At 32.7% G+C, this 27,114-nt stretch overlaps 1 protein-coding gene across 1 annotated transcript in view; it reads left to right on the top strand.

The window, feature by feature from the left end:
* The window catches only part of LOC129806139 (transcription factor Sox-10), a 48,581-nt gene extending 21,467 nt beyond the window's left edge, over positions 1 to 27,114 (top strand). Inside the window, exons 2-4 of the mRNA XM_055854519.1 lie at positions 16,992 to 17,138; positions 25,808 to 26,263; positions 26,336 to 27,114. Coding sequence (XP_055710494.1) covers positions 16,992 to 17,138; positions 25,808 to 26,263; positions 26,336 to 26,927 — 1,195 coding nt within the window. The 3' untranslated portion in view covers positions 26,928 to 27,114. The remainder of the gene's footprint in view (positions 1 to 16,991; positions 17,139 to 25,807; positions 26,264 to 26,335) is intronic.

Here is a 27,114-nt window from a genome sequence, read left to right as displayed (position 1 = left end):
TAGAATTTAATTCTGAACCTAATAAGCTTTTGTTCATTTGAATCGGTCTGTCTATAAGTTTTTTCTCAATCTTTCCCGCCAATTTAAAGGAATTATCAAAATGGGAAGTGTAAAACGCGCTTCAAAATTTTAGATGTTCGCCCGAACCTAGTCCCCGGCGAGTGGCCTTCAAAGTTGAAGCCAATTTCTTATTTTCACATACAAATGCGTATGGGAATTTTTCTGCACTCGTAATCGTTATGCTAAAGATTTAAAAAGTGAGAAGTTTTTCTGTATTATAAGATACCTTTCCGTATGGAGGGATAAATATACTAAATTTTTGTTTAAATAAATTTTTTCCTTGGAACACTGTAAGCTGAGTCCGAGATTAATTTAGGAATTGGCTTCAAATAGCTCTATATAAAAAGGCCAACTGGCCAGGCGCTTGGCCCGAACGCTTGTAAATCTGGTCGTTGCTCCTTTGCTTTCGTCTCTGTGTCTTCGGAAATAATTTGAATTGATTTTTTTGCTTTAAACAATAAAAAATATTGACCATTTTTCACTTAGTAATTCAGGCTTCCCCCTTAAAGCTCGATAATTCGAGTCGGGTATCTAAACAACTTTAATAAGTCGAGTTAGTGAATTTAGTAAAGCTTAAAAATTGCCAATTCTTTTTAATTGTCTACCATCCAAATTTATTTTTTTCTAAATTTATTAAAGTATATTTAAGCAAAATGCTAGAGTCGCACTAGCCATAACTTATACCACGTCTCTACTCTATCTCTTTTGATACTTGCTGTTAAGAGGATGAGAATGGTGTTTGAGGAAATTGGTAGAGATTGAGTTTTGGTAACCAAATAAATATTTGCCATAAAGACGGTATGTCGAAGGATATTATCCCACCTGGTAACTATCGATTTGGCAAAATATCTTGCACGTGAAATTGCGTGGAGGATGTGGTGATTGATGGAAATCGGAAAATTGTCGGGATAAGGATATGAAGAAAATTGCCACAAGAATGGTTTGATAGTGCTCCAGGAATTGTGCACTGAAAGAGGAAATACCTGAAATGACTCAATTTACTCGCCCCCTCACCAATCTACCTTAAAGACTTCCCATGCTTCATCTTGTTGCGTATGAGAAAAACAAGAAAAAAAAGTAGCAACATATAAAAGTTGCGGTCTTTTCATTCATAAAAGCCCCAAGAGTGGTGTGTTGAGTAATGGGAGGCATCGAAAACTCACGTGTAAATATTTGTTGATGAGTAATAAATTAGCATTTTACCACTTAATTTTTAATATGAATTTTTTCAACTGTAATTAACACCTTAAGTAAATTAGTCAAAATATACATTTCGAAAATTGTAATGAATGGAAGAAGATATGGGAGAGAGAAAAGACGATGAGGTAGGGGACACCATCGAACTAAATTCAATGTACAATGAAATTTACCCACAATTTCCCACACTCATTTGTCACCGCGGCGTCTCTTCATTTTGCTTATTGACATAAGGTATTTTAATATTCTTTTTTTTTATTATTTACCATATTTGTCTTCTCTCCCATACATTTGTAATGCGTATTCTAATTAGCTTTTCTGTGCAACTTTAAGTATAAATATTGACGTCCATGTCTTTCATTGAAAAACTTTCAGGGCTGATGTGTCTGCTGTCTTATCTTATAGTAATTTTATTTATTCACCACAGATTCAAAGTTAGTCCATGCCCTCCAACAGTTTTGCACTATTTGTCACTGAAATAAAAAAAAATAGAGTAGAGAGAAATTCACAAATGATTGTGCAAATTGTTGTTGAGATATGGGTTGTCTACTTTGCAAACAATCAGAGTTGTTGAGAAGTTTTGTACTCTATAATTGATTAAATTTATCATGAACCTCTTCTTTCTTCTCAATATCAAATTCAAAAGTTTAAGAAGACTTCTAAACTGTGTTAGACAAAGTCAGACTTGTATATGCAGGAAGATTGTATCTTTTAGAATAAGAAACTATAGTTATAGTCTCAGTCACATATCTTTGATTGAAAGAATATTAGTAATATCGAACCAAAACCACAAATAAATCCATACTGTTATGCGAAATAATTTTTCAAAAGATTAAAAGAAAGTAATAATTTAAAGTATTTGGAATAATCTTATTTCATTGTCCACAAAAATATAGAAAATTTGCAACTAAATTATTTTCATTTAGGAACTTTTCAAAACTTTTTAGGGTAAGTGTGTCAAATTCCGGTCGGCTTGCAATTTCGACCACCTTTTTTGTTCCTCGAATTTCCATGAACTTTTAGGTTTTACGTACTCTAGAGATTATACAATCCATAGAATAACAAAAAATGAAGCTTCGACAAACGAGATGACGTGAAAAAGATATTGGAAGAATTCCCGAAGAGCAAGGAACTATGAGAATGAAGGTGGCTGAAATAGGGCACCAAAACTATGTCTATATTTTTATTATTTTAAAATGTATTAAGAATGATTTTTGGGTAAATAAAGACGGTAAACTCTTTACAAGGTTCCAAGCCACACTCTTTAAGAAGAAAGAATAAAAAAATCAATTCGAATTTAAAATATTACATTTCAAACTTTAGACTTTGACGCTTGCATGCAACTATGCCGAAATTTGGCACACTTACCCTATAACACTACAGATTATCTAAAAATATTTACACAATTCAACAAATAGGGGAAAGCGCGCAACCTTCGGACGACCCTAGCTTCGGACAATTCATTTTTTTTCTCTATGATCTTTATAGATTTCATCCATAGCTCATTTCTGAAAATTTAATTCTTACCTTTTATATATCCTTACTTTTTTATATTCTTATTTTTAATTCTTTTCTCTTTTCCAAGAAAATTTTGTTAAGTATCCTACCCTACCGTGATCTGTCATTTGACCGAGCGCGCTAGTAAAAAACGACCAAAAACTGTCGGTAAGGTTTAGTGTTAATTCTTCTTATTTCATTATGGTAATGAAAATAAATTTATAAGTTATGATTAATATTTTCATAATAAACATCATATTGAATTACGGAGTACATTTTGGTAATTTTACTGTGTTGATGAAGAATTAAAAGAATTTTCAATAGCAAATATACAATCAATTTTTGATTACATTGCACTTCATAATTAAAATGCATTCGTAATTAAATGCATTTTTTTATTGGTAGAGCAGAATTTGTTGTTTCAATTTCAACAAAAGTTAAAAAATCTCATTATTACCATTTGGAACGAATTTAGGAGAGGCATAGTTTGGATTTAAATATTCGACTTTGCCTAAGGACAATCGGAAATGAAATTAGCAGTCTTGGCATAATTAAACTTTTTGGCGAACACAAAAATATTGGCATGGTTGACAAAGAATAAGAAAGTCATACCTATGTTCCTCAATAGAAGATAAATCGGTGGGGAGGTCACTGAAGACCCAATGCCAATATCTGTAACTGTTTGGTCTGTGTTATTATTAAAAACAGTAAAACAATTATTTAAACTTCAATATCTCAAAATTTTACTAAAATAATGTTACGATTTTGGGTATGGGGTAGAAGCTTCCATCCCTTCGCAACCATCCTCAAATGACTCACGACCGAAGGGACAGCAAGATGAGCTCCCAGGTTCAGAAAAAATCCACAATTCCTTTTATATACTTTTATTTAACTTCACTACATTTTACTTTAATTCCCTGAGGACAATATGGGCGGCTTAATAGACAAGACCCAGGGCTTGGGGCCGGGGATTCTCCGTCACAAGATCACCCACGGATGGAACGGAGTGGGTCTTTCTGTGATCGCCCATGGACAAACCGCAGCATATCTCGAAAGTCTACACAAAAACTCCCTAAAAACTGGACTTAAAACTTAATAGTGAAATATTGCACCTTCTTATGGCTGCAACTGTATATACAATGCTAGCAAGAATTATATTTTAAAAGCAAAAAATGTTTTCTTGCGGAAAATCGTATATAAAATCGAAATAATAGGTTAGGGGTGACAGGTCTCAAACATTTTGCAAATGTTTATCTCATTCATTCGCACAAAAAATTAGATTGAACTAAATTGAATTTGATGTGATGCTCGAAGATGAAGAAGAAGAGTGCGAAAGAATGGGACAGACACCTAATCTTCGAGAAAGAAAGAGACGTGAATTTTTATTTCATGAAATTTTCTTGATCTAAAGGATGTGTAAGAGCCTTTCAGGAAAATTTATTTTATAAACATTCGTATAAATTTTATAAATAAAATTCACATCCCTTTCTAAAACTTTATACATATGTCTATCGCACTCCTTTCACTCTTCTTCTTCTTTTGAACATCGCAACATATTCAATTTAGAAATAATGAGATAGACATATACAAAATCATTGAGAAAGGCAGGGATATGAATTTTGATTTCATGAAATTTTCCTGATCTAAAAGGTTTGCCAAAGCCATAATTAAAATTAAAATTCACATGCGTTTATGACTGCAGTCAAAATTCGATTGAGCTAAATTGAATTTTGTTGTGATATTTAAAGAAGAAGAATGCGTGATGCGAAGTGTATGAGGAAGAAATGGATTCGAATTTCGACTTTATGAAATTTTCCTGATCTAAAAGATGTGTCGGAGCCATTAATCTCATCAAATAGTATAGTTTTATGGTATTCTCTGATTGGCTGGAGCTTGAATTCACACAAAACTGTAGCCAATCAGAGAATGTGATAGAACTGAAACAAGTAATGGCCTCTATACACTAGAGAAATTTATGTCCATATTGAAACAAATTCCCTACTACTTTTGTAGGAAAAGCTCTTCAATATGGACATAAATTTCTCTAGTGTGTAGAGGCCATAAGATTGTTAAGAATCTCATCTATTAAAATAGATAAAGCCTAATAGGCTTGATGCTGTTGATTTGTAACTTTTTTTAAAAGTAAATTCAGTAAATTCCGAAAAATGTTGTTTTGCCTTGTAGGCTCAATTTTAGCACAATAGCGACACCTCAAGTGGAATTTTTGCACATTTATGCAAATAATGAAATGGATGTATTTATTATGACTCGGTATTATTGAAAAAGGAGTCGCTTCTCGTATTTGCTGTTTGTGCGCCTAAATATTTTTCTACACTAATGAGATGCTAATTTGCGATATTTAGAATATATAGGCTTGTGTGTGAATATCTCGTCACTATGGCTCACACCCAGTATTGTTTGGTAGAAAAATTATATTGTCATTGAGGTGTAAACCATTTTCCGCAAATAGTTTGCTTATCACTCCCTCCCAAGTGGGTGTCATCCACGCGAGGAAGGGGCATCATAGAGAATGCTGGGGTGAAGGTCTAGACTGGGGGATTGAAAATTACGTGGGAGTAAACACCCAAATAACGTCAGAGAGTCAGAGAGGAAAAAAGGAATAAATATCGAATTTCTGTGAAGAATAACGATCGTTTTTTGATGAGGTCTAAGTGAAATAAGAAGAGACGATTTAGGAGTCCCATAATGATTTCTCACGCTCTTGGCTTCTGATGGTTGGGGAAAAGCATCTTGATTTAACCATTCTGACTTGATGGCATCCTGAGGACTTCTCCCTTTTTCGTCAAGAGAAAATGCGTAGAATTTCTGGCCGGGGTCATGGGTCCATTCCGTGGAAGTTTACGATCAACGTTATGGGCATCAAAATAAATGGAATGGATATTTTATTGCGTCCTACAACGACTGAATGCAAGAAATTTCAATCCCTTCTCTTCGATATTATTTTGCGATGTCGAACCAATAGCATATTCTCAAGATATAGTTCAATTAATCGTTTGGGATTTATGGTTCAATAGCAACACACACCCCTGATAATTGATTTTCCTGCTAGTCATTCATCCCAGGCTAAGGTACCCCATGTGTATGCCACATCTCATGACAATTCATCCAATATTGAGACTCGCTTGATAGAAAATCGTGCAGGTTGTCAGGCTGGAAAACCCAACATACAATGGGAAAAGCTCATTTTCACTTGTGAATATAATCATCAGAAATCTATGTGCAGAAATCCCCAGTGGAAATTGTTAAGTACAGTATTGAATTGGAGAGGCACAAGATGCTATGTAATTCAACAATTTCACCATCAATTGACTGTCGATTTTCAATTGAATTCACAATCAGTGGTGTTTGGCGGTGTCCATTAATGGGATGAAAAAATAAATAAACTAACACAATTAGAGGAAAAATACCAGAGAGTAACGAGAAATATACTAGAGAGGACTAAAAATTGTTATTTCAATCTCTCTTCGAGAGTACTCGACACGATCAAGTCAAGAGTCACCAGTTTGGATTTTTTTCCAACTCTCTTTTTTTCATTTCATCCTTCTAATTCTTCATTTTTTTTCCTCCATCACCAGCCACTCATCAAAATACTATATATATTATTCTTTTTGAGCCTTCCTTTTCCGACAATATTGTAATAGGATACACCGTAAAAAGAGTTGGCAGTTATCGAAATATTTTACACTATTTTCTTGGAAATTTACACAATTATGTAGTTTTTTTTTTACATAGAATATGGTTTCCACGTTTTCCATGTATTTTTTTTATTAATCGTGAATTCATCTCTGTCGCATTGACTTTTAAATAATATATATTTCGTAGATTCAATATTTTTAATTTGAATATACAGTGCCCGCTCTCTAATCCGGATCGGCGTAATATGGACGAGTTATCAACGTTTACACTTAAAATAATTTTTAGGTCATGTATGCATGTGTGTTCAGCAATAAAAATGAATTATCCTGTGATGTTTTTGTTTAATAAATGAAGTATAATGGCATAGAATTCTCTAATTATTGTCTTTTTAATCTTCTTTAAAACTTTTATTCTAATTCTACAAAAAAAAACCTTTTATTATATTTTCGAGACGTTGAACAAATTTAAAAAATCCATCCGGATTAGGAAGCAGTCATCTGTCATATTGTCTCCCAATCATCTGGATTACAAATCGGGCACTGTATCTGTAGTGTAATTTAGCATAATAATTATTTATTCAAAAATTAAACAAAGGACAAAATTAAACAAATATTAACAAAAAGGGATATTCCGGGAATATTTAGACAGCAAATCCATGTTAATAGTTTTTGTTTAACAATTTGATATGTAATATTTACTTTGAAAATTGTTTAAAATTTGTGTGTAAATATAAATAGGGGAAAGGCTCAAAATTTTGTCCAGTTTCTTATTTTGGACACTTTGAGGATAACATTGGACACTAACAGCTGAATGTTGAAACGAAGAATAACTTCAGTTGAACCTCAGATTAGCGTTAATCTAGAGTTAAAATTAAGCTAAGTTTAAATATTTTTTCGTATGCAGAAACGTGGAATAGTGCTTTGGCGTAAGCTGTTTTTGTCATACGGTAACCCCATATTTTGGCATTTCTGGCATGCCAGAAAATGTCAATTCGTCAATGTTTTCGTTCGATTTAGCAAGATTCCACGGCTTTTTCTCGTTATTTGGTAATCTTGAACCACCAGACTTGCTAAGAATTCTCTAAAATAAAATAGGAATCAATATTGTGGATGTGAAAGAATGTGCATGTTTTTTGGGTGCAAAAAAGCGCGATTCCCGCGACTCCTACTTCAGTGGCGACTCATTGAAGTTGCATATGGTGGATGTTTCTTTTTATTTCAGGCAAAATTGGCTTTTTAAGAAGCTGTAAATAGAGTGAAGGCCTTATTTCTTTTCATTAAATCCACTAAAGTGCAGATTACATCAATTTGGTATCATTTAACAGTATTTTCAGGAAGAATTTACGGATAGATGTGTACAGGCTTATTCCATCTTTAAGCCAAAAATTATGCCTCCGAAATCGGGGGTCTAATTTTTGGCTTAAACGTTAATCCACTGTTTAAATTTATCCTATTTCTCGTTCAAACATTAGAAAACGGTGGATCATCCTCGAATTATCTTTATACTTCGATTCAACATTCAGCTGTAAAAATAAATTGATTAAAATGATGGATTTTTATTAGAATATTTGATGATTAATGAATTCTATCTAAATATTTGTTCTTTTTGGAAGATTTTGACACTAAATACGTTAAATTTTGAATATGATTTGAGTTGAAATTGCTTTGTTGAAAATTCAGTGTGAGCAATATTGCTTACGAGAAATATGACAGAACTTCGTGTTTACTTCAGTCTTATTTAGCTGTGGTGAAGAACTAACAATTTTTCCTCGCTTTTCTTGAGTGATATTATTGAATATTCATTGAAAATTGTGTTGATTCACGTTAGTGGTGATTTTTACATTTGACCTGAAATGATATTTGCCTTGCGAATTAGATTTTTCGTGTGACAAATGGGAAATGTTTTAAGACATTTACCAGTGAGGTGATGGCTCTTATTTTGGACAAGTGTTTTTCTCACGAAATTTCGTGAAGTTTTAGCTTTTGTGATTGTAGAGAATTTCCATTGATTGGAGATCTCTTAAAAATAAGAGACAAAAGACGGTTGGATTTTGAACATGCATGGAGGGAGAGAGAAAGAGGAAAAAGTGGTGAATGAGATCAGCTGGAAAAAAAAGTAGGGGAATAAGCGGGAACGAGTATGAGAATTACGTAAGACTTGATTTTTGACAAAGAGACGTGAGGAGATAAAGTTATAAGTTTATTTTGTGAATTATCAATTAAATATCAAATAAAAATACAGAAAAATTTACGTTACGTAGAGTTAAACGTGTTCAGTGTAATCTTAGTGGAGAAATTGGTGTAAATAAATAATTGGTGAAGGTGAAAAGTGTGTTTCACTGCCTCAGTGGATTTGAAGAAGGGCATTTGGCGGTCATCGAGGAAACGTCTTCTGGAAAATCCAGCCGCCTACGTTCCGGATCACTGTTGAAGATATTTAATAAAGGATTATATATTTCCAGGTAAACTGGGCAGGAAGAAGAGGGTATTAGATATCACAGAATCCTATCACAGAGAAATTATTGTTTACCACAGGTAATTCTCCACAGTGATGACTAGGTTGGATAAATGCCTGGAGAAACAAAGGAGCATCATCTCTACGAAAGAGATGTAGCGAGAAATGCCCTGAAAGGCTCCCGGAAAGGTCAGGGAATGAGCGAATCCGCACGTACTTGGAGTATCGAAGTCAACTCACTTTAATGAATGATATGGAAAGTTTCCGGGCTTCTTGTGACATTCTACGTTTCCCTTACATGAACAGGAAGAGGACTTAGTAAGATTGGTTCATCAAATGAAGAACAATGGGCATCCTATTGAGGCGGATTAGCTGTCCAAATTTACAGCCAAGTTGGATAAATTAATAAACAAGTTGTCCAAAATAAGAGCCAAATTCTCCTTTACATATCAATTCATTTTTAAACGTATTAAAACTAATTTTAGTAAAAATAAGACGATGAATAGCTTGCTAAGTTTCTAAACAACCCTTCTGAAAAGAGAGTAACAAGAAATGTCAATTAGTATTGAAAACATCGCACTTCACACTTGGAACATCGATGCTTATAAGCAGACTGTCCAAAATTATGAGCCCTTACCCTATTCAATATTCCTGATGAAGATTTAAATAACCAGAAAATTCAGACTCAGATCTACATATGTTATTTGAGGGAGTAAATTGCTAAAGGGAGCTGGCGGAATAGTGTTAAAATATTTCTGAGAAATTGATTATCTTATCAGTTGCGTAATTTCTTTTAAATATACTATTACATATTTTACTGCTCGAACTTCACAGACAGAGCATTATAAATGTAATTTCTGGATTTCGATTTATATATTTTTCGATTCCTTATACCCCAAGGGGTCGTATTTTGGTGGAATTTTGGGAATGTGAAATTTTGAATTTTTTGACGTAACGCTATCTGTCTCCGGCTGTTATCACGCCTAGAGACCAAACGGATAGAGATAGAGACTTGAAGCCTTCGGGTTATATTCCACAAGTCGACCCTAGAACCATCAACATGCGACGAAGACGCCAGATTTCTGGCTATATTAGAATGGGCAATGGATCACAATTCCGGGAGGACAGCGATGAATTGTGTTCCAATGTTTTCTGGTGTGGGGCCTGTAGCATTCATGCTATGCACATGAAGATATTTCAGAGATTACCTAGGGGGACATTTGTCCATATATTCACTTGCACCATATACTCCTAAAACGTTTTTCAAGATCAAATGTAAAGAATGCTCTAGCTCTAGACAGCGTATTTCGCATCCGAATGGTATCATACTAGGGCTTTTTGGAAAGGTCTTTGATTTTTTGACAACCTTAAACCGAATCCAATCGGATATGAACCGGTTTATAACCGATAACTAATTTTTATCCGAAATTCAATTATTACTTTTAAGGTACAGTAGAGTCTCGCTATAGTCCATATTTGGTTTCAAATTTGACACTTGGATCGCACTATAGTCCATGTAATTTTTTAAAATTATCAACGACTTTTAGTATTGAAATTGCTCTACGGCTTCCACTTTCTTTGCGATTGTGGTACTTGTCTTTGCTTTCTTCATTGTGGATCACAATTATCACAACTACTTAATAAAGTTTGCCAAAAATATCAAAATAATTATGAATTTCGCATACTAAAAAACATAACCTAACTTAAAATCAGTGTTTTGAAATCAACGGTCGATAAATTGTGGACTATAGAGCGATGGCTTATAGCGAGACTCTACTGTATTTTGGACAATGTTTTGAGTAATTTATAAACCGGTTTAAATCAGTTATTAACCGTTAATTAACCAGTTATGAACTGATAAGTAATTTTTGTATGAAAATTAATTTTGTTATTCTTAAAACTATCTTGGGAGATATTTTGAGTGACATATGAATCGGTTTAAATCGGTTAAGAACCGGTGAACGGTAAATAATGCGGAAGTATTTTTAAAATATAGTACCTAAGTCACGAGTTCGAGCACTTCGCAAAGCCTGGGGCGCTTCGTCATCCACTTTTATCAATTGGCTTAAATAAATTGACATAGATCTGTAGAAGCCGACTTTAGAGATTTTTAGAGTATAACAGGTGTTAAAGAGCCCAAATAGTCCCTAAAAAATTATAACCTATATTTTATTTATTATCCTGTATCTTTCTATTGGAAATTTTACTTTTATTTGTATTTTTTTAACTAAGTTGAATATCTTACTGATCAATTCAACTACATGTTCCTCAGCTTATTTGGCCCTTTACTTTACTGTGTAGGATGTAGAGCTGCATCAGTAAACTATGGAATAGACGGTCAAAAGTAGATGGTGTATTGTGTATGCATTCATCACTCCTTCACTGACTATTATTACTATTTAAACGACTTGTGTCTTTCTCAATTCAACAGTTATTAAAAGTAGTAATGTAAATATTTGTCTCTACACTCGAGAAACTGTAACAAGCCCGACATGAGAAAATTTTTGATAACATCATGATCACGGTTTTTTTTTCTCCTCATCATCTCCAGTACAAGAAGATGACGAGCAAGGCTGCCCGACATTAGACAAACTGTTGGGTTTGCGATCGGAAATCAAACCATTGGAGATCGCAAGAGACCGGCGTGGAATATGGGATGTAAAATGTTATGTGATGATCATGGGTGATCTACAAAAAATTCTAAGCAATGCGGCAATAATTTAAATGTTATGCTTTTCCACAGATGATACTCTTTGCTGTGTCATTTTGGGGTACTTTTTTTGGTCACGGAATTTAATACTCAAAATTTCAGGAAAATTTCGTATTAAAAACTATACATATGGCAAATATGTCTAATTATAATAACGGAAATTTTAATTAATTCATTAATTCATTATTCTTTGAAAAAACTGTTAGGTATACTCGTAAGTTAATACTAATATGAGTCCTTCAGAACTAATCCGTTTATCGTGTATAATGCATACAAAATACTTATAAAAATAGTCGTTTTTTAAAAGTTTTTTAAAGCTGTTTTATAAATAAGGAATTTTTCATAATTAAATAGATTAAATAAAATTAGATCAAGCCATAAAAATATTAAAATATTTTACAAAATTGGAGACATTTTTTAAAATTAACAGCCGACTAAACAGATTAATACAGATCAATTCTTATATTTTGCTCACTAAATTCATTTTTAAATCTATTTCATATACTTTAGATCAGGAAAATTTTATGACATCAAAATTCATATCTCTTTTTTTTCTCAAAAGCGTTGCATCTGTATTTTTAAATTGTTTTAGTTAAGCAAATATTTGAGTTTTATTGCATATTTTAATTTTCTAGATTTTTTGAAAAGTTAAAATGATTTTTCATCTGAATCAAAGCCTAATATGGCAGCTTGGCACAAAACACCAAAGGAGACGTTCCCCACAATGAACTGTAAATGAAATATTAGAAAATCCAATGAGGCGATATTTATCGTATTTTGATCGTATGACATGCATTTTCTCGCATTTGGAAGCCCATTAGTAATGACTGGTGATCACTACAGAATCTATTTATGATTGTAACTTTTCAATGAATTGTTCAATTAGGCCAAAATTTTCAATTGATTGGCCCTTTATTGACATAATTAAGAGATAAAAATCAGATATAAACCACGGTGTTGGGTGCTTAAGAAGAAAAAAGGTCTCTTAATTTCTTTAGATTTCAGCATTTTTTTTTTCAATTGGTTCCTGAAATCCCGGAGAATTGAGCAGATGATTTAGCAAGAAAGCCAAGTTAAATGCTAAAAAATATGCCTGAACGTGTCACTGATGGTTCTCTAAATGGACTATAAAACTGATGACTGCGAATTTAGATTTCCTCTTCCAAATGTCGTCAGTTTGAGCTTTTTTCTTGCTCCTCTCTCGTATACCATCTCTTCCTCTTCTCATGAAGTCTCTCATATTTTCTCCTAAAGCATTTTTTATTCCTCACCCATCTCTCCTCCCTTTAACTTAATTATCGTACCCAATATATCAGAAGACAAGATCACCCAATCTACGGCCGTCGGTTTAAACGAGGCGAAAGAAAAACATATTTAATTAAATCTGCTATTAGTCCTGGACTATATTTTCCATCAAGTGTTTTTATTCCATACGCAGAAATTGTACATCACATTTTTATCTCGATCGCGATCCAACATTTGCTGGAGTTTTTTTTCTCGTATGGCAATATTCTGATTTCGCAACGCTTTGATATTAAATTTCTATCATTTGGCGAAGGGAAAACTTCTGCCATACACATGGGATTGATATGGCGGAATGATGTGTATGATAGTGCGAGGTTGAGGTCATTTCCAGGCACAGTCAATATATCGTTAATCCATACGAGAAAATGTATATAAATGGAGAGGAAATGCGTAAGGCAACATGCAATCACTCCAATTTCCACAAATGTTTTACATCAAACACAAGTAAATTCTCCCACTTAATTCCTATGAAACGCTTAATTATGCGAATTTTCTAATTAAATTACTCTTCATTAGATATTCAAGCCAATTAGTCAACCCTTGTCTATATTGCTGGAGCATTCTAGCATTTCTCGAAAGAGATTTTAGGCTTTAATATTTCGAAAATGACAAACGAATTCTTCTTGAAGGGATTTAATTATACAATTGAAAATATTAATTAGACTGTCGTGGGTTACTGTGAAAAGAAATAGATGATATTTTCTGATTTAACTGGAAATTATTTCTTTAATAGGCTTTTAGCTTTATATTTCTATAAAATTAATCTTGATATTGCCTGATTTTAAGAATTTTCCACCCTATTGTCCTTGTAAAAATAAAATAAAGTATAAAGAAAACATTTTGAAAATTTAAAATCAGACTCGAACCTGAATATAACAAATATTTAAAATTGAAGAGAAAATTTGTTTCTTGGGAATCTGTTCTTAATAAGTTAATAAAAAAGTTCACGTAAATATAAAACAATTTTTAACGAAATTTTTTCTATGAATTTATTATGAATAACAAATTGAATTATATCATCATATAATGTGTCTACATGCTCCACTGAGAGAAATCCGAAAAAGTTAAAATAACATTCCGGAAATGTTAATTTTACCCTGCAGTATTGATCCGAAATCGGTGTAAATAATACCCTTTTTAGGTGTATTAGGGGTTAAAGTTATCCTTTTTTCATGTTAATTTTACCCATTTTACCCTTAAAAAGGTGTAAAATTAACATTAAAAAATGTTGATATATTTTTACACCTAAAAAGTGTTAATGTTATGAGGAAAAAATGTTAATCGCACCCTCTTTTTTTTCTCAGTGTCATCACAATACGTAGTCAAACTGGCATAAACATATTTGGTTAAAGTAGGGGAGACTGGAGCAAAAAGTCACAAATCGAAAATTTTAAAATTCAATACCTTCCACGATAAAAAGATAGTGGCTTATTTTTTTTACATAGATAGCTTCCATAGACCTTCTTCAATGTAGTACGTTTCTTAGAATTCGAACAAAGAATTTAGAAAAAAAAAAAACATTGAAATTTTGTTTTTGACATATTTTCCTTACAGTAGACATCAATTTTTACCAATTTATTTTCCAAAATTGATGCACTAGTGAGTATTTCCTAAATGATTTGGATTCTTTGAATGTCAAACCATTATCCGTTTTAGCATTTTCTAAAGATTCTTTTCTCTAGAAATATTTTTATTAAAAAAGACCATTTAGGGTAAAAAGTAATAAAGAGTATGGGGCAAAAAGTAGCAAAAATCGAAGCAATTTTTGATGTCTCACTGCGAAAAGAAGCGTTATTGTCATGTGCTACCGCTTGTTGTTGTGGAAATTGATGGTGATGAAGAACCGAAAAAATTAAATAAAACGCACAGCCCAATGCATTCACTTTGGAGAATAAAAATTTTGTCGAGCATTTTTGAAAATAGTCACAAAATTACCTTTCAGATAACGACTCGATAAATATATTTCCTTACAAAATATAGGAAAATTATTTTCACAAAGTTGTAGAGCGGTAAATTTCCTATAAAACTGGGCTAATTAGAAATTTCTGGGGCGCTCGAATAGCTTCTAAAAAAAATAAAATAACCGTTTTGTGACTTTTTGCCCCAGCCTTTTACGATAGCCTTTTACAATAGGGGCCCCACCGAACAATGATTTTTATTTCTAATCCACCTGGAGTATGACAACGATTTGTGCAGTGGACAAATATCCCTATAGTATATGAATTTATACAGGTCTCGTCCTTTGAACTCAAATATTTAATTATTCATGGTGCTACACCGTATCCGGTGATGCCTCAGTTTTCCCTACTAAACAGTCACTGAAATAAAATAAATTATTAATTTAAATTATTAATTAATTTTTTCGGTTCTTCATCACCATCAATTTCCACAACAACAAGCGGTAGCACATGGCAATAACGCTTCTTTTCGCAGTGAGACATCAAAAATTGCTTCGATTTTTGCTACTTTTTGCCCCATACTCTTTATTATTTTTTACCCTAAATGGTATTTTTTAATAAAAATATTTCTGGAGAAAAGAATCTTTAGAAAATGCTAAAACGGATAATGGTTTGCCATTAAAAAATTCTCGTAATTTTACTATAATTGGAAACATTGCATATTTAATTTAAGATGTTTTTTTTACTACACACTGAGAAAAAAAGAGGGTGCGATTAAATTTTTTTCCTCATAACTTTACCACTTTTTAGGTGTAAAAATATATCAACATTTTTAATGTTAATTTTACACCTTTTTAAGGGTAAAATTAACATGAAAAAGGGTAACTTTAACCCCCAATACAACTAAAAAGTGTAATATTTACATCAATTTTGAATCAATACTGCAGGGTAAAATTAACATTTCCGTAATGTTATTTTAACTTTTTCGGATTTCTCTCAGTGCACTGACTGAGAAAAAACGGTGGCGTGATTAACTTTTTTTTCCTCATATCTTTAACACTTCTTTGGTGTAAAAATATATTTCTTAATGTTAATTTTACACCTTTCTAAGGGTAAAATTAACATGAAAACGAGTAACTTTACCCCCTAATACACATAAAAAACATAATATTTACACCGATTTCGGATCAATACTGCAGGATAAAATAAACATTTCCGGAATGTTATTTTAACTTTTTCGGATTTCTCTCAAGTGTAATGATATTTTTGCTTAATCGTTTTTTAAGTTCCATTACCTGAATTTTGTACACTGTATCCAAAAAAGTCATTAATTTACAAATATTTTTAAGAAAATTTTGAAAAAAATCAATTATACAGTGAATAATGGTTTAGAAACCCTAAAACTGCAGAAAATCTTTAAAGCAAACTTCTTTGGGAATAAAGGATTCGGATTTCGAAAAAACTCAAAACTCCACATGAATCCACAGTACAATTTAGTCAATCAAAAATCGAAATAGTCAATTCCGTTTTAGATAATAAATAACGTTGACATAAGTATGTGATATTTTTAGATATTTTGCAATGTAATTGCCCCATAAATTCTCCTTAAAGTGAAAATAAAAAAAAACATTTAAAATTGAAATATCGGGCTCATTAGATATATTTTGGGCTGTACCGAAAAGATTTCTGTAATTGTTCACTTAAGAGATGGAAAATTTATTACTTTTCTCTGTTTGAGGGACAATTTAATGATAAGGCAAATACATTATGAAGTGTGGAAGCAAAAAAGTACATATAATATATAAGATATGGGAATAATGTATCACAAGAGAGAACGTCTGGTGAGACCAACCCCTCTGCTTTAAGAAATCCTAGTTCAGTGAGCAAAGAACAACTTCCGAACAAACAGATAAATGAGTTTATTGCCGGGAAGGTGGTGATGATAATTTTTTTTCTTTCACTTGAACACAAAAAAAAAGTGTGAGAATGTATATTTTACCACACTTGGCTCTTGGCACCCAATGATGCTTTTAATTGTATACCCTTCCATTGAATTAGAAGGTAGAATGGAATTTAAGATTACAGACGTGGATTTTTTGCAATTAAGTTAGAATTTCTCCACCGTCAGGCAAAATTGTATCTTGTGAGCATGCTGAGTACCATGAAGAAAGACATACTTAATTAAAAAGAAAATGATTGTAATTAATTTTCAGGACTCGCACAGGACGAAATAAGGATCATGTGAAGAGGCCGATGAATGCCTTTATGGTGTACGCTCAAGTGGCTCGCAAATGGATCTCAAAGTCGAATTCCAATCTGCAGAACTCAGAAATTAGCAAACGTCTTGGTGAATTGTGGAAGTAAGTAATTACACCAATTATTGCGCAATTGCTCCTTTGCCTGATATATCACTCTCAGAAAGGAAACTTTCCTAGATTAGATGTAAGATAAGACATCCTCTGAAATCGCTCAGCATTTATACTCCAATGAGGCATACTTTCAATTATTTGGCTATTTACGTATACGCATATGAAAGCATCCCGCAGAGAGAGATGATTTTCTGTATTTCTCCCAAGAAGATTTCCGCTCCATTTCGGAGCCAATATATAGTCAAATTGATAGACATATCGTGCAAGATTTGGAGTATTGATTGTGCCTTTATCACAGTTTAATTGCCCTCAAAAGTGCTTCTAATGATTCCAAATAGTGTGCTCAAGGTGTGGTACAGTCACGTTAATCGTCTGCCATTTCGATGCGTGATTGAAATGCTGAAAAAGGTAATCTGGCCATCATTAGGCTCCAATATATGTGGCAAAGAAAAAAAACAGACCCTTAGCACATATTTTATCAGTCACCCCCAGATACCCAGTAAAGTTACGCCAAAGTTAAACACTGATATATACACTGAGAAAAATCCGAAAAAGTTAAAATAACATTCCGGAAATGTTAATTTTACCCTGCAGTATTGATCCGAAATCGGTGTACATATTACCTTTTTTGGGTGTAATGGAGGTTAAAGTTACCGTTTTTCATGTTAATTTTACCCTTAAAAAGGTGTAAAATTAACATTAAAAAATGTTGATATATTTTTACACCTAAAAAGTGTTTGAATTATGAGGAAGAAATGTTAATCGCACCCTCCTTTTTTTCTCAGTGTATACATAAACTGCCTCTTTTCGTAGATCAAAATCAAGACCAAAACTTAGAGAGTGAATACAAGCAAAACAAAAACGAATGAGTAGTAAAAGAAATTAAATTTGGTCAGTAAAAAAATAATTTCGTCCGTTAACCCTTTAAGGACGATTGGAACACCGGTGTCCCATAAAGAAAATATTTTTTCCTGACTATACAAAGTTATTTTTTCTTATGTTTGTACATAATTGAAAATTATAAGGTTGAAGAAATCTAAAATATTTTTTACAAGTCTCTAACTATTTGTTATGTAGTAAATATTTAAGCTCAAAAATGGCGAATTTTTAAATTCTCAAATTTATAATTGATGTTAATTATTTTTTATACTTCCAATTTTTTTAAGCAAAACCCTTTTACCTATAAAAACTACAATACTCATACGTAATATTTTTCAATAAAGCGAAAAATATTATTCTTTGGTATTGTCAGAAAAATTACTTAAATTTTTGGGCTATTTTTGTCCCTATCGTTCATAGAGGCACAAAATACACCGAATTAGATTCTGTTGGACTTTCCAAGGTTAGATGTAAGACTTATCATTGATTATGTTTATCAGTTTAATTTTTATTGTTGATTTTCAGTCCGTAAAAAATGTCTCGTCGTTAAAGGGTTAATATAAAATTTTGGCCTGCAAAAATTTGATGTTTATACAAAAATGGCTCTATTATTTAGTGAACGTTTAAAATGATTATAACAGTTTAAGGATCAAAATTTAAAAAAAAATCATGAAAACTTCATTGAAATTAGTGAAGATTCCTTCTAAGAAAGTTCCTAGTATTAAACAAGGACACCTCTTCAGAGGTATTGTAGCTGATTTTAGTTATCTTGGATCGCGCGGTATAGGGCATAGATCATTAGAGGGAACGCTTATGGCATGTAGGAATTTATTTGCATTTTTTCGGTTTTGAGTATTATATTGCATAATAAATATATTGGTCTTTAAAGAATTACTGAGCCACAAATCTTGAAAAAGGTAACATTTAGACAAGAGATAATTTTATTTGATTAAGTTTGTCAAAAGGATATTTTTTTATCAATTTGATTAAAATTTTATTCATATTTTATGGTATAAAACATGCTTTTCACATAATTAAATTGACCGTCACATTCTTTAAAGCTTTTAAGTAAGAAACCAAAAGTAGCTAAAATTTTATTTTAAATAGAACAATTTAAATTGTTTTCATAATATAAATGGACAATAGCTTGTCTGATTTTACTGCTCGAACTCAAAGAGAAAGCTGTTATATAGTCCGCTTTTTACCAACTCGTCACCGCTCTGGAGCTTCAACGGTAAAAGATATCTACTTTTGATCTACGGTGGCCCCCTATAAAAAAATCAGTATCTCCAGACGTTTTTTTCCTTTTACCCCTCACGCCATCCATGCCTTCCAAAACCATGTTTTTTTTTGTTTATTTCGTAAACGGCACTATAGATTTCTTTTATTTTGCAATATGTTTTAGAGGTAGACTAAGCGAATATTTGGTCCAAATATATCTATGATCGGAAAAATCGCCATTTTGAACTATTAAAGGTCAAAGTCAATCACTTTGTGGGGCTCATTTTTTAACCCATTTGGATTTGGATTTTTTGGAATGGTATCTAAGTTTCGAACCTATCGATCGGTTAAGTATCGATTATTGAATAATTTTTTTTAGAAATTGTTTTTTATTTGACGTTAAGTTTGTTCTCGTGCTATAGGTCAAACGGTAAGAGATATCGACTTTCGGTTTTCGATGAACCCTTCATAAGTGGAAATTATCCTGGTTAGTCTTTCTTCCTATTTTCCTTTACCCCCCTCCATTCCCTCCAAGTCCATGTGTTTTTTCGTAAAAGGCACTGTAACTCTCTTCTATTTTCGAATATGTTAAAAGTTATAAATTTGTGTGTCATTTAGAAATATTACATATTATGCTGTCATAATGTTTTAATGTTATTTAATTTTTCTATTATTTGCGTTATTTGTTATGTAAAAAAAATTACACGTATGTCAGAAAGGTTCTCTTTCCCCTATATTCAAATTTTCCACTGACAAAAAGATTCATTGAGTGATAAAAAGTGGACCAAAACTTACAATATCCTTGTCAATACATATATCTAAGCTGATATGTACAAAGAGATCATAAAAAAAATTTCAGTGTACATAATACAAGCCACGACGGTGCACTAAAAGTCTTCAATCATGAGGATTTACTTGGGTATATTTGCATAAAATATTGCATAACGAGGCCAAAAGAGATTCCCATATCGATGTCCTGGGCCTTATCAGAGAGACTTGGCTGAATAATTTTGGGGCATGACACAGTGTCTGGCAAAATCACATTGAGCATTACCTTGCCAAAAATTTAAATATTATTTTTGTTGTTTGAAATTTTTTACTGATTGCGCTGCATCACAAACATATCACTCAAATTCCGCGCTAGTCTTGATACAGTCTACAATTTTTACGCCAAATGGCGATAAAGAGCTAAAATGCTAAAAAAAAAAACTGCTCAGACATTGCACCATGTTGGAGAGGAGATAAAAGATAAAAGCGCAACTCTGTGCCATCAATCATCAATTTAACGTCCAAACTTCTTTCATTTGAGTTTCTCTATGAACTACCACCAAAAGAGGGAAAGTATGTTTTTGTGTTCATTGCACGAGAATTAATTTATCAGCGGAACCGCGAGATCGTCGACAATTAGTAATAATATTACTTTTTCATGGGTCATCGCTCAAGTGTTATCAGTTGAGGGTCATTTGGGGAGCATTTTGCAGTTGTACGTTTTTTTTTTCTCCAAAGAAGATTTTTGCAATATTCTCTACAATTTGCGCAAATGCTCCAAAAAGTGCAAGACACATTCCTATAAAAGACGATAATGTAGAATAGGGAAGTCAATGGCGAGACGTTTGATTAGAGCGATATGGAGGAAGAAATTGGGGGAAAATGTTCTTTTTTTTTTCAACATTTTTTATTCAACAAAATTTTCACACGTGCACAAATAAGGAATCAAGTTAATATGCGCATCTGGTTTAAAGTCAACACCCAAGTGTTCATAAACATCGTTCTTTGTGAATTGTGACGTTGAGAAATTCAATTAATCGTGGGACATTTTTATACCAAAATACCTAGAGATTGATCAAATTTCCATACATAATATCTCTTGAGGTTTTATGCTATGGTAAACAGGAACTAAAGATAAGTTACGCACCGCCGGATATACGAATTAATATCTTGTATGAAAATTTGAAGAGCTATTCCTCGGATTGAGCAAATAAAGGAGCTCCGCAAATCATTTTTCATTTTAAATCGTTTTGCCGAAAATGCGGATGTTATAAATTTTTTTTTTGGAGGCAATAAAATATCATCTTAATTTTACCGAAAAACACTTTTCACACTGATCAAAAATTTCGTACAGTCTTTGAGAAAATTGTCCTATCCTAAAAATAGAACCTTATGAAGCTACTGTCTGTTGTAAGAAAAGAAATTGCCAGATTTGCGATAAAACTTTCCCATTTTGCAACATAATCTTAAACATGTTATTGATGTATCCGTATTTTAATCAATTACCTCTTATGTGGTAGACTTTCTATGGTGCTCAAAAGTAATTCTCCAACAAGAAATTTTCACCTACTCCATCTTTCCAGTTTGTTATCTCAAGTACACGATATCTTATATGCATATGTAACATACTCTGCATACATACGTGGCATTATCCAGTGAAGAAATTTGAATGTTATTAACTTTTTCGAGAGGGTAAAAGATTGTGTAACACTGTATTACCACCCACACATGACTGGAAGATCTAGTATGGAAAAAAAAGGAGAAGAAGACCTTCTATAAGAACCCACACACAACACCTTCATCGTTGTAAAATGCTAAGGAAAATTCCTTAAGTAAGTAGGTAAATCCGATCAAGTGAAAACTCGTCATATTCTACATTCAACGGTGGCAGCTCCTAAATAAACAACCATCAGCCGATGTGAAGTAAAAAAAAATATTATGGAAAATGTAGAGAGAATCTCTATGAATTTATCCTGTGAGAAGGTGCAAAAATCAATCAACGCGTTTTCGCCTTCGAAATGTGTAAGGAACGTATACGAATTTCTGAAAAGAAAAGAGCTCAGCTCAATCATTTGACTTCCTTTCTGAGAGGGTCTCCCCTGAAGAGCACCGACAGCAAGAAAATAGTATTAAAAAGGACCATTCTGTCGTGTAATAATGGGAAAATAAATACCTACGCTTCCCTATAGCTCTACAGTTCAACAAAAATATACTTTCCGATAAAATAAAGTGTTCATAGCACATCCTATTCAATTGCCATTAGTACTACAGCATAATTGCTACAGCTCCAAATGTAGGGCTGTTCCAACATGCTAGTTGAAATTCATATATATTTTTACAAGGATGAATGAGGAAGTTTCAGCGTTTCACGTCTTCCAAGTCCTTTTTAAAAGCTTTTTTTTCTTCAATTTAACCGATTTAGCAGTCACAACGACAAGATTGATTTTTATTGGTGAAAATTGTTCTATATTCAACTTAACTTTGTCAAATAAATTTTCTAAAACCGAAGTGCAAATATTTACATGCAATTATTAATCAAATTTGACGAGTTAGAAACGTTAAGGAAGGTGGAAAAATTTCGTAAATTAGAGGCAAGTGGGGCACCTTTGAATTTGGGTCAGTTTTGAAATTGTGATTTTCTCCTAAATTTAAGTGGAATTGAGTCATATCGTAATTATGAACTTCAGAGAATATATCAATACAATTTATTGTTAAATAAATGGAATTTATTGAGGAAGTTTTTATAATACGATAATATTGAGAAAATACTAGAGAAAAATGGTTTTAATTCAAATAATCTCAAATTTGACATTTTGAATTTAAAGGTGTCTACACATTGAGAACAACTTTCGTCAAAAGTTGCTTTTTTGAAGGAAATTGGCTGCAGTGCTGTAAGCTGAAACGTCAAAATTCTGTCAAAAATGCAGTTTTTGACGAAAATTTCTCCCAATGTGTAGACACCTTAATAGTCGTTCATATTTGTGGAACTCTACTATACTTATGGCCTCTACACACTAGTGAAATTTATGTCCACACAGAAGCAAATTGCCTACGGTTGTGTAGAAAAAAAACTCTTCAATATGGACATAAGTTTCTCTTGTGTGTAGAGGCCATTAGAGACAATTAAGATTATTAAACATAAATTTCTGCATAGTCTTTTGTTTTGTACATAGGGGAAACTGGGGTACCACCAAACACGGGGTACCATCAAACACTGCGATTCTTTAATCAGATATTTGACTTCAGAAGACAAGACTTATAGAAATTTATAGGCATTATAGGGATGCTTGTCCACCAAAGAAATGGTCGAGATAGTCCAAGTAGTTTAAAAATAAAATTTAGTGTTTGGTGCTACCCCGTGTTTGGTGGTGCCCCAGTTTCCACTATTTTTTTTAAAATATTTATTTTAATATATTTTATTTAATTATTTATTCATGTTCCAGTACAATTTAAAAACAATATGCGACTGTATTTTGAAGCAATATTTTTGCTAATGGACTTTACCCATTTAATTGAAAGGAATTACTAAGAATAATTTTTTTTAAGGAAATCGCCTGCACTTTTTTACTAATAGAGGAATTGCCAAAATTCTGTTAATTTTTTTATTGACAAAAATTACTTTCAATTGTTAAAAATTAATTTGGACAAAATCCGTGTGCATTCTTCAAAAATATTTGTATTCCATTAAAAGGATTGATAATTCGAAAAATAACGACATTGGATGTACGAGAATACAAAAAAAAAATTATCAGTTACCTTGTATAGTCAAAAAAAATTATATTGATTGAACAATTCAAAATAAATTCAAAAATTATTCCATTTTGGTACATAAATAACTCAAGTTAAATTATTTTAATCTTCAAAAATCATTTTTAATTATATTTTAAAGCTTCTATGAGCAATTTTCTTCAAAATTTTTCGTTTTGATCGAAATTTCATATTTCCTTCTGCGGTAGTACAACCAATTTCTTTGACACAGCATTTTTTCGACAAAAATTTCTTGCAATATTATACATATTAAAGCATCTACACATTATGGGAATCATTCTCGTCAAAAATTGCATTTTTTAACAGAATTTTGACGTTTCCACCTATAGCACTGCAGGTAATTTCCTTCAAAAAGTAATTTTTGACGAAAATTGCTCCCAATGTGTGGAGACCTTTGGATACCATGATGATTCTCAACTTCCTAATTTTCCCTTTTCTAAGAATTTTTGTATAAATATTTCACTATTTTAGATAAAAATTACTTTAATATTCATACGGTAAATATTTGGAAAATTCTATTGTACAGTTTTCGTATTTACAGAGTATTTTTGAGATATTTTTCTGCAACATATTTTCATTTAATTATGTTACCAAGAAAAACTTTATTTTTTGTCCATTTATTACTGAGAAGATTAGTAATTAGGTATATGACTTTCGTTCATTAAATATTTATTGGTAATGCCCATCCAATTCAGAAGCTTTAAGTAGTAGAAATTGAAATTTTCAATTATGATAAAATGATTGTCCATTACATTGTTTCAAAAAATTAATTTACACTACTTTTATTAAAACCTACAATATTATAAACATTTCTGGGATTTTTAGGAATTTTCAAAAATTATGTTGTAAGGTATTATACTCAAAAAAAAGTTGTATCGGATTGTATACTGCATTACACTTTCCTAATGTGTTAATGTGTATAATCGATAATGTAAAACGATAAACAACCCTTTAACCTCAAACACCTAATAAAAGATTGAGATCTATCCAATTTGTAGGAGGACAAATTGCAATAGGTCCGTTATAGCCATACTTAAATTAAATTATAGAGTGGCTTGTCATAAGTGTTATGAGGGTGTTATTCGATACTAATCCCCTAATAAATATTGCAAATTCGAAAAATTCAATTTCAGCTCTTGGAGTATTGTAATGACGATGATTCATATGTTAAATTTGCTTAGGAAAACAAATAGTATTTTCCTATAAACAAAAACATATAAATATACTTTAATTATTTTGTAATTGATGGTTTAATATCAGATCATATAGTATTTTAATAAAGAGAAAAGGAGGAATCAGTACTGAAAATTATAAGAAAATGATGTAATGAGAATTAAACGAATTAAAGGGATGCATGAAACAAAATGATTAATCGAAATTTCTGACTTTTATCAATTTTTTTGCAATTTATTAACCAAAGACAATAAAAATCCTATTTTTGATTTATTCCAATTTTTCAAAGTAAATTAGTGAATCTCAATGAAAATCTCAATGATCCTAAAAAAATGTTAATATTACGGAAACAAGATTGAAACTCAAACTTGATACTCACGTATAATACTTGGAAAAATGTGCAAATACTGATATATCATGAAATGTTAATTGTGTAAATTTAAATTACATTGTTATAATTATTTAATACTGATATTCCCAGGGAAGAGTTTTGAAAATTCCACACTAGCAATTTCCCCTGTTTTATTCAGCAACAAAAAGATGGAAAAATTTCGTTAATTAGGTAACTTTCATGAATTGGCAGAATAATTAATTATTTTGCGAGTAGATGTGGAACTTTCCTTGAAAAAAAATGAGAGAGGGTTGTTTCCTCATGGTTTTTATCATTTATTCAGAAATTTTAGCCATAAATGCCCAAAAATTGGGTTGTTCGTGAGAATGACTGATAACCTTCCTGGAATCATTTTTCGTTAGTCCTTGAGACAAGGGCTCGTGCAAAAATATAGCCCAAATATATAGGAAAATGATGTAAGTTGATACTGATTTGGTGTACGCGTCTCAACTTTTTTCAGAAGGACACCCGAAGAGGCCAAACGTGTATTTATCGAACGTGCAGAAGAGCTGCGTCAGGCACATAAGAAGGAGCATCCAGACTATAAATATCAACCACGTCGGAAGAAATCCAAGTCATTGTCAACATCCACACACTCCAGATCCACCTCCACGGCATCCATGTCGCCCAGCCACACGCGACAGAGCTCACGAGGCTCCAAAAGTTCCACAGTGCAGGTGGGAGAGCTGCACACGGGTCCACAGCACCATGATGACCTGTCCATGTCAACATCGACTAAGTATCAACAACCATCCATGCAGGACTTTATCTACCACCATCATGTCTACAGTGGGAAGACCACAACGGCTGGGAAGAATTCCCCTTGCTCTCCAGGAAGTTCCAATAATTCAGTTCATTCGGAACCTCATCCTTTAACACCACCAGCTACTCCTTCCACGCTAATTAATGCTTACAGGTAGAATTTAATTTTTTTACGGGAAAATTAATAAATTAAGAATTACATGATCCTTTGCTTTCCCATTCACAGAACAGCCTCCCCTTCAGCTTCTTTGAGTCTCCACACCAGGAATAATTCCCCGAAGGAAGGACACTATTCCCAGCGAGCCCATGGGGAAGATTCCGGAGGATTTGTCTATCGTGGCGATCTTGTTAATATGCGCAATGATTTCTATGCATCCTCCTCGCCAAACCGCGACTCTAATTTCCTTCACAAGTACTCGACCAATCCACAACCGGATCCCTACAGGACATTCCAACCAGCGACACAGAACTACCAACCGGGCTTAGTCGGCAATTCCTACCTCCCAGCTGCACCGCCGACCTTCCCACAGCCTCTGGACACAGATGTCGATCCGAAAGAACTGGAACAGTATCTGGAACCACCGGCAGCGGCACCCAAGAAAATTCCTCCGTACGCTTACAAGGGTGATGAACCGAGTCTACTGGAGCTACAGCCGACTCCAGCACCCGCATCTCTGGGGGACATTGCTCCCTGTCATGCTTCCACCTCCTTCAATTCCATGCTGGCACTCCCCGAGTCGTCCGCTAACATGTATTACTTCGAAATGCCTTATCAGTATCCGCACGCCTGGGAGAGCTACTCCAGCCCACAATCCTAGTATAGGAGGATTCTGCCTCAGTGCCCCACAGAAATCTATTTATTTCCTTATTCTCCTGAACTTTACCACTTCCAATTACATGTAGTTTTCAAAGCTAAAGTTATAATGTATAGTAAGTACATTAGGAAAATTAGTGTTGAACTTATTAATGCGCTGATAAAGAATAAAAGACATTTTCCTTATGAAA

Source organism: Phlebotomus papatasi, chromosome 1, assembly GCF_024763615.1.
Source record: "Phlebotomus papatasi isolate M1 chromosome 1, Ppap_2.1, whole genome shotgun sequence".
NCBI classification, from domain to species: domain Eukaryota; kingdom Metazoa; phylum Arthropoda; class Insecta; order Diptera; family Psychodidae; genus Phlebotomus; species Phlebotomus papatasi.
Note: the sequence above shows the minus strand (reverse complement) of the source record. Positions and strands in the feature narration are given on the sequence as shown.